This window comes from Pterocles gutturalis, unplaced genomic scaffold (genome assembly GCF_000699245.1).
Source record: "Pterocles gutturalis isolate BGI_N339 unplaced genomic scaffold, ASM69924v1 scaffold26344, whole genome shotgun sequence".
In the NCBI taxonomy this organism is placed as follows: domain Eukaryota; kingdom Metazoa; phylum Chordata; class Aves; order Pterocliformes; family Pteroclidae; genus Pterocles; species Pterocles gutturalis.
Genome location: NW_010128949.1, coordinates 5,360 through 19,306, shown reverse-complemented (window position 1 = coordinate 19,306; position 13,947 = coordinate 5,360). Strand labels below are relative to the sequence as shown.

Sequence of the window (13,947 nt, the reverse complement as noted above, 5' to 3'; positions counted from 1 at the left end):
CGACCAGCGCTTCTGGGCGCGGCACAACCGCACCTTCTGCCAGGTGAGCCCTCCACAACGCCTGGTGCCGCACAGCTCCCGCCTGCTCACCCAAAATTGGGGAGTTTGGTCTCTGTGAAGTGAGGTTCAGTTCTGCCCACTGTTTCTGTCTGGTAATTGATACTGTTTCTTTTAACACACAGGGCGTCTTCATGGAAATTACTTTTTTGTCATTCATTTCTTTAAAATTATGTACAAAACTAAAGAGCCAGTGTATTCATTTCTTTTTAGTGGTATATAATGGTATTTGCCTTTTTCCTATCTTGTGCACGCAAGACCTGTTTATGACTAGAGTGGCTGTTGAAAAGGATTCTGCAGCTCTTCTTGCTCAGTCATAAGTAAGAGAAATTAGTTATAATCACCGAGGGTAGGTGAGGGACATGCCCTGTTTCACTGGCAGTGTACCCCAACAAGGGTAAAAGTGGGCACTTTTCAGTCGTGGTCTGTCTTGTTTCCTGATTGCAGCATTCGTTAGGAGACACTGAATTTTGTTGGAAGAACAGTAATGGTTCAGTAATTCACCATCATTTGTGACTATCTTAAATCATCATATTGTCCCAAAACTTGCAAAGATCTCAGAGAAAAATTGAAGCTTGTTTTTTAATTCCATAGAACTGCTTTTTAAGTTTGAAAAACTTATGTACAAATAATTATTCTGTTTCCATCTAAGTAATTTCATTTTTTTAAGGCTACAGTAGATGCTTGCATGAATTAGTTGATGCATGCAGGTAGCAGGATCTAAGTGACAAAGCTACCAGTTTAACTAACTCACTGGATCTGGGAACGTGTTTTGTTGACATTTCCAAGTAGAATGAGTATTGCTTGTTATTTCAGAGGATATTAAGCACTACACTGCTATGTGATGAAAAACAACAGTTAACTTCAAGGACTGAGTACATCAGATTCTAATGTAGAAAAACATGTTTTAGGAAAAAGAAGAGTTTATTTATTCAAGACTGAAAGCCAAGGGCCTGGAGGTGAGAGATAAAACAGGTTAGTGTGAGATCTTTGTTTATAGTTTAGGATGCATTCTGAATTCTGTCTAACTTTGAATTTTGTTAGTTTATGCTCTGTGTTCTGTCACAAGTGAATCTTTAGGGTAGGATTTAAAAGTGTTTTCAGGAGCATGATAAAAGCATGATTAAATAAGAGGGGAGGAGCTCTTCAGAGATGTGCATGTGGGGGTCAGATTATCTGTTGCACTGTTCTTCCCCTAATTCCTTCCCTGCAGCTGGAGGGAGTGTGCTGAAATCCTAGCCAAGTAATATGATAATTCTGTAGTCTAAGGAGGAAACGGCTTTTTCCTTTCACACCTCCTAAGCCAGTGAGCTAGCTGAGCTAAACATATAGAGCATTTGCCTCAAGTGCATGTTGTGGTTGGGTGGATAAATTCACACTCTTTGGTTTCAGGTCCATAGTGTATAAAATAAATACAGTATTTTCCTTGAGGGGAGTATAAGACAGGTTTTGAGGAGGCAGCAGCTGCTAACTGCCTGTCTCTGCCTGAGCACAGTTGCTGTAAAATAGTTGCCTCTCTAATTCATTATGTGAAACTGAAAACAAGATGCCTTCATAATAACCGTGAATTGGCCATTGTAGTTTGAGGTTGAACATTTTTTTCATAGAATAATGATCTGTTTGAGTTTAGTAAAGCATATGCTCTGATATTCTGTATATCCCAGACCATTATTTTTCTCTTCTGTTTGCATCCTGGTGATCAATGTGCAGTTGAGAAATAATTAACTTCTGTGTTGTTTTGAAAACACTTCTTTTATTTTGCCATTTTGGTTTTGTTTTGGGTTTTGCTTTTATACCCTAGAAATAAAAGAGGAGATAATAAGCATGTACATTGCCTCGAAATAAAATTATATTGGCTGCATGTGTTGGATTAACTCTGTCCTATAATACAGCTGTCTGTGTATATATAAATAAGAGTAACAACAATATACATGAACAATTGGAACAAAACTTATTTTTTATGTAAATGAATCTACAATGAGTTCTGCTGATACCTGTATGAATAAATGAATTAACCCTAGGTATTAAGTAAGCAGCCTTTAAATAGTTGTAGAGTGAATTTATCCCATAGTATGTTAATCCATTGTAATATATTAGATTTGTAAATAATGACAAATAGAACTGATCAGTAATTCATATTTCTATGATCAGTCTCAGGAGCTTTAAAATGCATTTTGGAGTGGTAACAAGTTGAGTACCACAATTCTGTCTCCCTCATCATATCCAAGTCCACTGTAACATTCAGATTTGACCCTCATTTTAGAAACACTGAAAGTGCACAGAAAGTTTGTATAGGGATTATCTGGTAGAGTTGAAAATATTTGCTGGTTCACAGGATTCTACATCTGTGCTGTAGCCAGAGGTTTTCCTTTCATGTTCTGCGGAAAGAATTAATCTCTTCTGTTCTGCTTAGAGAATGGCGTATTCAAAGTCATCTCTTGTACTTGCCTCTTCACAAACTAATTGTCTACTATATTGTTAAAAAATCTGATACAACATATACTCTGTGGTGTAAGTTAACTTGAAATTTATCAACAGCAACAGAAAAAAAAATGTATGTCTGAAAATACCATGTCAGTCACGGATAATGATCTTTCTATTTTATTGTCTTGCTTTAGAGGGGAAATTTAAGTTACTAAGTGCTCTTACTGGTGCTGTTTACACTTCAGCACTATGAGAGATTAATTTCATGCAAAGGATGGATACTCGTAGACCTATGGGCTTTTTCATCAAAGTCCATTAGTTCCCTAAACAATCTAAGCACTGATAAAGATCATCACTTTCACAAGTAGTAAGGGTTTAAGAGTTATGCCAGCTTCAAGTTTATCAGTATTTTAAATCTGCTGTGCTCCCTAGATAATTTTCTAAAAGTTGGAAGAGAAAAGTTTATTAACTTGTTCAAGGTTACACAGGAAGCTTGTAGGAGCGAGGAGTCAGACCTGTCTCTCCTGCATCTGAACCCAGTGTTTTAATCCAAAGACTTATCTTGATGTTGTTACGCCAAAACTTATTTTCAGGTCAAAAAGCAACACTGAATGCAGAAGAAATGGCTGACTTTTACAAGGACTTTCTAAGTAAAAATTTTAGAAAGCATATGCAGTATAACAGGTATGTAGAAGGTATTTACGTTGACTATTATTCATTATAATCTTAAGTGAAAGGCATAAGATCAAATTTAAAATTTGAACTTTTTTTTTCCATAATTGCTAAAATAGCACCTAAAACTATAATTTTCTACTGCTTATTGTTAATTTAGTGGAGAGATAAGCCTCATGTCTGGGATTCAGAGAGACAAGATCAGGCACTCAATTTTTTCTCTTATGGCATGTGTCTTTTTAAGCTGCTAATTGAAACTGATAAATATATTAATAAAATGGTTGAAATTTCTAGATAGCAGATTCTAGTTAACTTAAATAAGGACTGGTAAATGTGCTTGATCTCAAAGAAAAATTGTTTAATGAGAGTAATATTTAATATTCTTCTTTATATTATTTTGCAAGCATATAGTAAAAATGAAAGTGATTAGCCTTAAGTTTGAGGGGGTTTTTTTGTGGCAAAGCAGTAGTAAAATGATCACCTGAACTCATCCTGTGTAGAACCGTGGCTACAACAGGCTAAGTCCGCATCCACTGTGCCTCTTCACAACATCTGCTGCATTGTTTGAGTAAAACTGTTTATACAACAACTTGATAGACTGGATTGGGGATCTGAAGCAACTGAAAAATGGCTTGCAAACACACACTACCCTAAAAGTAACTGTGCACACTGGGTATAGGGCTAGAAATAAGGAAGGAATGAGAAGCTGGAGGAAGATATTACTTAATCCAGTTACAGTAGCACTGCCCACTGAATATGAAACCACAACTTCAGTTTCTTCTCTGTATTGGATTGAAAGATTATTGGGGTCAAAGGTGTCAAGTGTTACTGGGTTCCTAATAGTGTAATGATAGTGAGAATTCTATAATCGCTATAACTGATCTATAACAAATTGTGGTTTAGTGTTCTTTGTATGTATTGTATGTATACCATAAGATACTGTAAGAACAATTTTACTGTGGCAAATATTTAAAACAAATATGCACATCTTGCCCATAGTGTGGCCAGAGGGAGGAGCCTCATCATAAACCTAAAAACAGGATAAAAAGTTGGAAAGTAAAAAATTATTTTTAATAAGAGGTTTGTTGTTCAAATTGCTTATAACTGATGAGTGAAAAGGCAAATAGTTCATCTAAGAACTGGTCACCAGATCCATTGTTGTAGTGACGTTGGGGTAGTGTTCAGGCTTTGTGCCTAAACATGACCCTCCTTGTTGCTGCCTTGTAAAGTCAGGTAGTGTCAGCTGCATTGTTGTCGTTTCAAAGTGGACCTGCATAGCCCTGAAAGCAGTGGGGCTTTTCCCAGGCATTCTGATTTTGAGATGTCATATTTATAAAAATTTGTTTATGCATTCAGCTGTCTGTTCTTTTGAAGTGTTGCCAGCTGGCCTGAAAACTGTGGCCGCTGAAGTGTTGGAACTTCTAAAATTTAGTTAAAATTGAAGCAATGATTGTGCGTAGACAACATGAATATTTAGTTCAGGATGCTCAGACTGGAAATACAGTCTAGGAAAAAAATAAATCAAGAAGGGTATAGGAAATGAGACATGAAAAGGGAAAAGAAACAGTTGCAATGTTAGCATAATATTTTGATTCAACATGACATTTGAGGGGGTAGTTCAGCGCTGCTTGTCAGCATGATTTTGCCTGCTATCCTTAATGAGAGGTTCATACCTCAGGTTTATGTTAGATCTGTACATGCAAGGTTTCCCACAGAGAGCTCAAGAGAAGACCTAAATCCCAATGTTTAATATTCCTTGCTAGTTCTACAATAAGCGTATTCTACTGCTTCTTGTGCAGCATTTCACAAAACGGGGGAGGGATCCTTGTTAGAAACTAGAAAGAAATTATGATATTAATTTAGTTTGTAATGGGCAAGAATTTGAATCGTGTTCTCAGAGGCTAAAAAGGGCTGGTACAGACTATCATATCTATATCTTGAATTGGTTCCAGAAGTCATACATGCTTCATAAAAGTATCTAAAGATAAAAAGACTAAATTTGTCAATATTAAAGGCATTAGAAACTGCATTAGAAACATAATATTTCCTGTATTGGGTTATACAATTAGTCTCTGAAGTGTGACTTTATTTTTTCACACCCTTATAGGTGACCAACTGTGCCCTTTCCAACACATACATCTGCATACATGCACAAACAAATCTTACCCATAGCACAGCACTGGCAGGAAATTCTCTAGAGAGCTTGATGATCAGCTTTACTTCTGAAGCATGAGATATGATTACAATTATTTTCTTGCCTGATTTCACATACAATTGGTCATAAAGCTACACATCCCTAAACTTTTTTACTGTTAAGCTTTCAATGGTTGTAGCCCTATAGTCCACATGTAATGGTTATGGATGTGGATATTCACACAGACCTTTTCATAGGTTATTTCATTCTAATTTAACTAATTAGGCAGGAAGAGTGTTGCCACAAAGAATGAAAAATGGAGGTCATCACTGAATTGTCATTTGTCAATGCCAAAGGGTATTTTAATATAATCATGTACCTTTCTCATGTTCTTGTTCTGTGTGCTGATGATTTTCCTGGCTTTGGAATCCTAGAGATTGGTATAAACGTAACTTTACTATCACATTCCTCATGGGACAAGTAGCACTGGTGAGAGCTCTGAGGTGGCTTCGTTGGAAAAAGAAAAACATTGGAAGTTAGTGATCACAGCTTCATGAAGAATGCAATGCTAGCTAGGTTTGCTATAAACATGTTGTTTATAGTGATGTTCAGAATTTGAATGACTAATGTAATAATTGCTTGAATCTGTTTGTTAAACTATGTAAATAAAGGTTGCCATTGATCTTAAAGGAAATCTATATGGTGATTATAAATTACTTTTTTTTCCAAGACTATCTAAAATATTTCCCAACCAAAACACAACTGAGACAACTACTAGAAGCTGTTCCTCGTTTACATTAAATGGAATGGATCACAACTATCATGTTTTTACCACAGAGTCATGGCTCCTAAAGAACATGTGATTCCATATGCTGTACCTGAACTCAGGTCAGAGAATGTCTCCACCAACTGTATTAGTATATAAAGACAAAAATGCCTAATTTTGCAGCAGTTGTCTGTCTGGGGCAGTAGCTATCCACAAGTAATACAACATGGTTGAAGGAACAAGTATGATTTGTGAGTATATATACAATCAATTTCTAATAATCTTCTTTTCAGTGTGATTAATTCCTATTTTTAATAAAAATTTAAATTATGATTTCTTATAAATTACTAATGCAATGGGATCTTCTTAGATAATTTTGTTTTAATTAAAAGAACTGTGTCCCCCTTGGACAAGAGTTCCTTTAACCTATGATTGGTAAAGATTTTGGTTGGTGAGCAATAAAATAGATGCATTGCTAGTCACTTAATCTTGGTAGAAAAGGAAACTGATACTTGATTGTATGGAGGAGAATATTTGTACTAATGTACACTGCTTTCTGCTGGTTGATTTCTTTCAAAAAATGTGCTATTCTCGCCAGTTTCTCCGAGGCACTCAAAAGAACTTGCTTGAGGGGGAATTTTTTGTCCTCAAGGTATGTAACATCAATTGGAAGGAGCCTGGTTTAAATGAAGTCTTAAAATGTTATGCCATGTATCTGTAATTTAAAAGAAGTTCCATTCCTCGGAATGTTTTCCCTATCCATTTATACAGTTAAATTGTTTTTTTGATCCAGTACCTACTAAGAGGATTCTGTTATAAATAATGTATGTTGTCAAATGAAGTGTGTTTTCCTAAAGCTATGCTGTGGGGAAGGTTCTGCTTTTGGAAAAGTCCTCTTCGTAGCCATTGACCTGTTTTTCGTATCTAAACATGACATGATTTATTCACAAGCTTTTTCAGCTGGAGCAGAAAGAGGTTTGTCAGTATCAAGTGTAATAATACCTTTGCAAGATGAAATAAATTATATAGTAGTGCATCACACTGCTTCATACAATGATATCATCATTGGGGCTGAAACGGTCACTGAATTGTGGTTTTAGCTGTTGTGTTAAGTAGTAAATGAAAACAGTCATTAATAGTGTTTACTGAAGTGATAACCAACACTTCTAGGAAAATATTTGTGAATGTTGTTTACTGCGTCAGTACTGTAAAAGGTGTATATTTATTAAAAAGTTACAAAATGCCACATTTCTTTAGGAAAATAATTTTTAAAATAGACTACTGTGGGTATGTAATGTAATTCTTCAGGGCTTTACAGTAAATCATATCTTACAGTATATAAGCTTTGACCACAATGCAAATGCACACTTTAATAAATAACTCTAATATAAATGAATGACTGGCTAATAAAAGAAAATATCACTGAAAGGCAGATACCAAAACCATAGTGGACTGGTGGTTGATAGCCATATGTTCTGACAGCCTGTGCCTAAATCCCTAAGGTAGTTTCACATATGCTTTAAGTGGGTAGAGGTCAATTAAAAGAAGCATTTTCATCTTCTGAGCTTCTGACTTTATTAACACAGACATTTTTGCTTGAACCACATCAGGAAATTGATTCACTACTAGAATTAATCCACAGAAAAAAGTGTTAGATGTCAGTTGAATTAATATGCCTCATCGTGCAGTATAAGTGTTATATTGTTGGCATAGGGGAGATGTGGGAATTCAGATGGAGAGCTTGGATTGTGCTTCAGGCAATTCACAGTTAAAACTGTTCTCTGAACATGTAATTTTAGTGTTGGTCACACAAAGATAATATAATCAGCATATGATGGATCATGCTAGGGGTCTGCTCTGAGCTGCTTGTAGGTAAAGTTCATGCCTTTCTGGCATTGCCTTCGTTAAGATTCTGCGTGGGGGGCCGAACCCCTTTATCTAAAGCCTACTGAAAGACTGAGGAATTTATCTGTTAAGTAAGTGGTGAGCTCTGATTTAGAATATTTAATAAAACCACTGTGAAAAGGTGTTATTAAAAATAATCCATCTGAAATTTTGAGTCTCATTACCAAAACCACATACATTTACTGAGATAATTACATTTTCTGAACAGTCAAAAGCCATATCGTTTTTGCCAGTCTTGCATTACTTTTGGTATTTTTTTTCTTTGACTCAGAGCAGTTATAATAATGCCAGCTGCTTTCAGATATTATTGATCATAAAACCTTTATACATCAAAGGAAGAATAAGGAGCTGCCACAGACTACTAAAAATAAATTTTTAATGTATACAAAGGCCCTCTACAGTAACTGAAGCTAGTGAAATAGATCAAAGAGTGACTTTTCTGTGCACATTTCCTGAGTATAGGGAAAATACAGGGGAGTGTTCTTGTCATTTAGGTATTTAGCTAATCCTATCAGAAGGAACAGCAGAATTTCATATTTAGTACTGTCAGCATGTGCCTTTTTAATGTCTTTCCTCAGTAAGTGCATAATAAAGCAACAGTATTTTAGTAATATTCAAATAATTGTAGGTTGTATTGACTTGGGGTTGTTATGTTCTGATAATCTGTGTGGGTTCTTGCTATTCACTGAATTTCTCTACTGGAGCATTAATTTCAGTAGAATATGAGAGGAGTAAGAGGAAGTGTCAAATGGGGATTGAGAGGCAGACCAACTAAAGGTTGAAGTGATTGTAGCACCTTTATATATGATTAATAAAGAACTGTGCATCTTAAAAAAAATAAATGCATTTCTCAGTTTCATTAGGAGTTTTAAAAGTAATGGTAGCAACTACTGAGGATATATCATCTGTATTTACCAGAAAATTCTTGGTGATAACATTTCATTCAAAACTCAGATTTGTTATTTAGAAGCTGACCCTTCCTGGCCCCATTTTAAGGGGCCTGTTCTGCTTTCAATTTTTAACTTTCACTATCACTAAGCAGGATGGGTATCCTACAGGGCAATCAGATTTAGCCAAACAAGAACTTAATTTACATCCTGCGCAGAGCCCACAGGCCAGTCTTTTGCATAAAGACTAGGAGACTGAATTGCTTTCAGGAAAGGCTAATATATGCCTGGAACTGTAGTAAGCATGAATAACATTTTCATATTAAAAATTATATCCACTGATTAGTGTAAACTGATTCACAGAATAATAACCTCATAATTGAATATTCAGGTTCATTTCTGAAAAAAAAATAGCAACGGTAACACAAGTTACTTTATTTCTTATGAGTTTATTTCTTAAGAAGAGTTCCTAAGTACATGGAATGTAATAATCTTGAAATACATAGTTATTATATAAATCACTTCTTTGTGCCTTGAATTTGCATTCATTAATGGATTAAGATTTACCCAAGTATTGTGAGATTTAGTTCATTGATAGTATTCAAATAGCAGATGCTGTGGAAGTGCAAAAGCAGTACTTTTGGCTAGAAATACTAAAGGCAAAAAATTACATAATCCCTTTTTAAGTGTGATCTTAGGAGAAATATTATAGTACTAGCCACAGTCAAAATCAGTTTCAGAAGCCATGTAAATGCTCTGAAGACATGGTCCTTGTTTCATACAGCTGCTTATGTTTTACTAGTTCAAACCAGATACTCATTTAATGGAGTTTCTTATACTTTGCAGGGAAAGGCACAGTGATTTTGCTTTCTGGTCTCTGCAGGTTCTCATCCTTAGGGGTGGCCCCAGGTGCCTTGTGAATGCAGCCTGAGGTGGCAGGAGGCAGCAAGAATGACTCTATGCATCTCCTGAGACTGACAGGAGGTAATTAGCACTCAGCCTAAGCTGGAGTAGCCCTGAAGCTGCTTTGATGGACCATGACTGGCATGAGTTCTCAGCAGCCCCCATGCCAGTCAAGAATTGCTGGCATTGAGCAGCAGTCTGTTCACACCGCTGCCTCCAAAGAACCCACTGATATGATTCAGCCGCAGAACTGGCTGTGATAACTTTCATCAGCTGAGCCAAAACACATCAACAGGCAAAATTCAAGTTTCAAAATCATAAGAAATTCAGGTCACTACTCATATCTCATTCTTAAAGAACTTCCTGTTGGCAAATTTTAGCTCAATCTTTGTCATAAATCCCTACCATGGAAAATTTTTCATAAGATGATCAGTGTGTAGCATATATTGGCTATTTTTAAAGGGCTCCAGAAAAGTTACAGATTTTCATTTATAGAATGATTTGAATAATTAGAAGTCTAGATGGGGGGGGGGGGGGTGTTTTGCAAAACAGATTTTTGTAGTCAAGGCTATATTAGAAGGCAAAATCCATGAATTGCAAATTTCAAAAGAGAATAACTTACTGCCTTGATTGCTTTCCAAATTATTTTATTATTCTGGAGTAGAACAGATGGTATGACACAGCATAAATAATCTGCAACAAACCAAGTCAAGACCTCACCTTAGTAGCTGTAGAAGCTATAAATACATAGGTAGAAAACTCTTATTTGTCCAAAACTGAGACTGAAAGACAAAGTGGAAACTAAATTCCAATGAATATGTAAGAAAATGTCTTCTGGATTTACCAATCTTCTTCTCACATTTATCAAAATAATATTTCACTTTTAATGTCATGTCTGGAACACCTCCAGTTTCCTCAAGCCTCATGAAAAATTTCACCACAAAAACCAGAACAAAACACTAAGCTGACATATGAGTAAATAGCTGCAGGTGCTAATTTGTGTCAGTTCAAGCTCACGTCAAAGCAGAAATCAGCTCTGCTGTAGGGTACTATAGAGCAATGTTAATTGACAAGAGATGCTCAAAATTAATTCATTTACTGTGCTCCTCTGCTGCTTCTTCCCTTGTGCTGCTTTTGCTGTTGGGAAAAGTGGGGTCTAGTCAGTGTGACACCTGGAGACTTACTGGCGTGTTTAACAGCCACCATGGTGTTGCAGCTATAAACCTGATGGCCACAGGACTGAGTAAAATAGGCTGATGCTTGGAGAATGGGGCTGAAGAGTTCCCACTGGTCAGGGCATGTTTCCATCTTAGGAAGATTTTTCTCAGGCTTTTGAATCATGAGGTTCACACCTTCTCTAAAAGCAGCAAAGCAGCTTATTACTTACCGGCTTGAGTCTATAATTTATAGGTATTATCTAACAGCCACTTAGCACTCAGTGTTCAATTCCATATGGAATTAACAATGTCCTTTCAGCTTTCAGTTCTATCGTATGTTTACATGTAAATTAGAAAAGCAGTCTTGCTTTTTTACAGCTTGAACTTTGGTTTTGGGGCACTACCCAACAGAGTTCATAACCAAAAATTCAAAGAGAAAGAAGGTAAATGAAATTAATGAGAATATTGGTCACACAGTATTCTAGCCCCCTTTGGTTGCAAAATGAGTGGGATGGGAAATGACAAATGCGTGAACCTTCCTTTAAAAATATTTAGAGTAGTTTATGCACTGGTGCGTGATAAACCTGGCAGTACCATTATTATGATTATGTAGTTAATTATAAGGATATGGGGCATGTTCAATTGCTGCCCACAGTGGAACCATAGACTGGGTAGATTTCTGGTCAGTGCTATAGACTGATAAAGGAAGATACTATTATTCATCAGCCTGTTCCATGTGAGTCATGACAGTTTTCAAACATATGGTGATGGTGTACTTTGTGGCCCTCCAGCATGTAATAACAAGTGTAACACTGTGTGGGCAGTACATTTCACTTTCATGGCTAATTTATACATATCAGTTGTTCCCAGCTTTCTCCTAGCGTTTATTGAGGCATGTTTCAGTTCCTGTTTACAGTTACATTATTTTCAATATATAGGGTTTGATAAACTATGTAAAACTGCATTATATATGTCTTTGAAACAATTTCAATGTATTTCAGCTTTCATTAAAACATAATTATTATTTTACATGTTAAGGAATAATTTTATTTTAGAATACACAGATTCAAAAATCTAAAGAACTGCAGATGGCAGGTTTCAGCAGTTCCCCAGAACCTCCCCAGGAGACTGTTGTTAACTGATGTGATGGAGTGAACTGCTCCGTGTATCACAACACCTCAAGCAGTCCAGGTGGTTTAGGTGATGCTGGTGTTGTAGAGAACTGTGGTGGCACAGATTTTTTCCTTGAAAGAAATTGCTACAAGCTCTACTTTCTGTGAATTGTACTATGCCCAGCTGGCCACCAAAGTCAAAGGTCAAGGAGTCCTGCTTTAAATTCCTGTCTTCAGTGATTAGTCCTCTGAAGCAAAATGGTAGCCTCAGAATATCTGTGATGATCTACACACTGCTGAGGTAACTTCCTTCTCCTTAGATAGTTTCTGCATAACTTACAACTTACCTACATAGAGTCTAGCCTTTTTAGCACAAGGAAAACCTTCAGAACATTATGGGATGCAGCAATATCTGCCAAACTTGACAAATTAATGGCATCCCCTCACTGGTGTGGGGTTTTTTTATATGCTGATCTCTAAAACACCTATACACAGATGCACGATGAATTAGTTTCTTCAGAAACAGACACCTACACGGCTAGTTTCTAAGGCCTCCTTTCGCATCTAATATGGGGGTACACTAAGTGTGGATGAGCTAGGTTACAGATGGACCCCATGGAGGTCCTGGGCAGAACTGTCACATGGAAGCCAGGTCCTTGTGGTTGTCTACATCACACAAGGAACAGGGAATAGTACAGGATTGAGAAGGCACAAAGACGATTTACAGCCGTTCTCTCAACCTCTTCTCATCTGGGATACCAAATACTGTTCTAGACCTTTTGGAGACTGTCCACAGATTGAGTTCTTCAAGAATATTTGCTTTCAGGTAACTCACAGGCAAGCCTGTAGAGATAAAACACACCATCCATCCTGTAGGAGCGAATTATGCAATCATCTCACTAATGTTTTAAGTCTAAGACTTGAAAGCAGTGATGTACATTTCTTGGTTTATCTTCACAATGATACAGAAGAAGTGAAGAGTGTGTCCATGGCATGTCCTTGAACTTAATACCTTTCAATGGATTTTTCTGTGAACTGGCAAGGAAATGTTTCATTAAAGCAGTTTAAAAAAAGATAGAATTACAACAGGAAATGTAGGAATTACAGCATCTGAAACTGGAGCAAAAACTTCATGGTACGTACTTGCTGTGGGAATAAAGAGACAGTAACGAGAGAAAATTCATATCCAAACCCCTGGGAATAAGGTCATCTCTCCTGATCCAGCATCTGCTCTATCTCCCAGGAAACAAAATACCTAGCGCAGGCAGTTCTGTTTCCTATTGATTTCTAGAGTGACTCTGCCCTTCTCAGCCCCACGTATACCATCCATCTAGCCACAGGCATAGTCACAGAAGCCATTTTCTGTGCAGACATAATTGGTCATTGGCACAGAAACTACAGATATAGTTGTCACACAGCAGAAACGTTTCCCTTCCCCTTGGGGCAAACTTATTACCATGAATTCCCCAGTGCAGCTGAGTACTGCCTTGGTTTGAATACCCTCTTAACCAAGCCAAACTCCAACAATGAAAAGTGGATGTAAAATGGCCTCCTGTAAAAAATAAGGAATTCCAATCAACGTTGGATGCCAAGTGATTGGGTGTAATTCCATATAGAGTATTAGTTGAGGAGGAGAGAAAAGCATTTAACAGCAGAACTGAAAGGGGGACAAGGGTTTGGCAATTACTGCAGCATGTGCAGGAAAGGAATACATCAAGTGAAAGGGAGGTTACTGATAAATCAGACTTAGGAACAATCTTTTTCAATAGTGACCATGGCACAAACAATTGCAGCACATTAGGCTCAAGAAAGATGAAGCAAATGGGAGCAGAGAAGGGCAAGGTGAATAATCAGGGAAATGCAGAATCTCTCTTAAAGAGATTAAGAGTTCAGTTTGTTTAGCTGAGCAAATTGATGGTCAGGAGGGGAG

The 13,947-nt window shown here is 36.8% G+C and overlaps 1 protein-coding gene across 1 annotated transcript in view; it reads left to right on the top strand.

The window, feature by feature from the left end:
• The window catches only part of APOPT1 (apoptogenic 1, mitochondrial), a 6,187-nt gene extending 213 nt beyond the window's left edge, over nucleotides 1-5,974 (top strand). Inside the window, 4 exon segments of the mRNA XM_010079798.1 lie at nucleotides 1-43; nucleotides 969-1,032; nucleotides 3,075-3,165; nucleotides 5,722-5,974. The exon segment at nucleotides 1-43 is cut by the window's left edge and continues 26 nt beyond it. Coding sequence (XP_010078100.1) covers nucleotides 1-43; nucleotides 969-1,032; nucleotides 3,075-3,165; nucleotides 5,722-5,827 — 304 coding nt within the window. The 3' untranslated portion in view covers nucleotides 5,828-5,974.
• The last annotated feature ends 7,973 nt before the right edge of the window (nucleotides 5,975-13,947 follow it).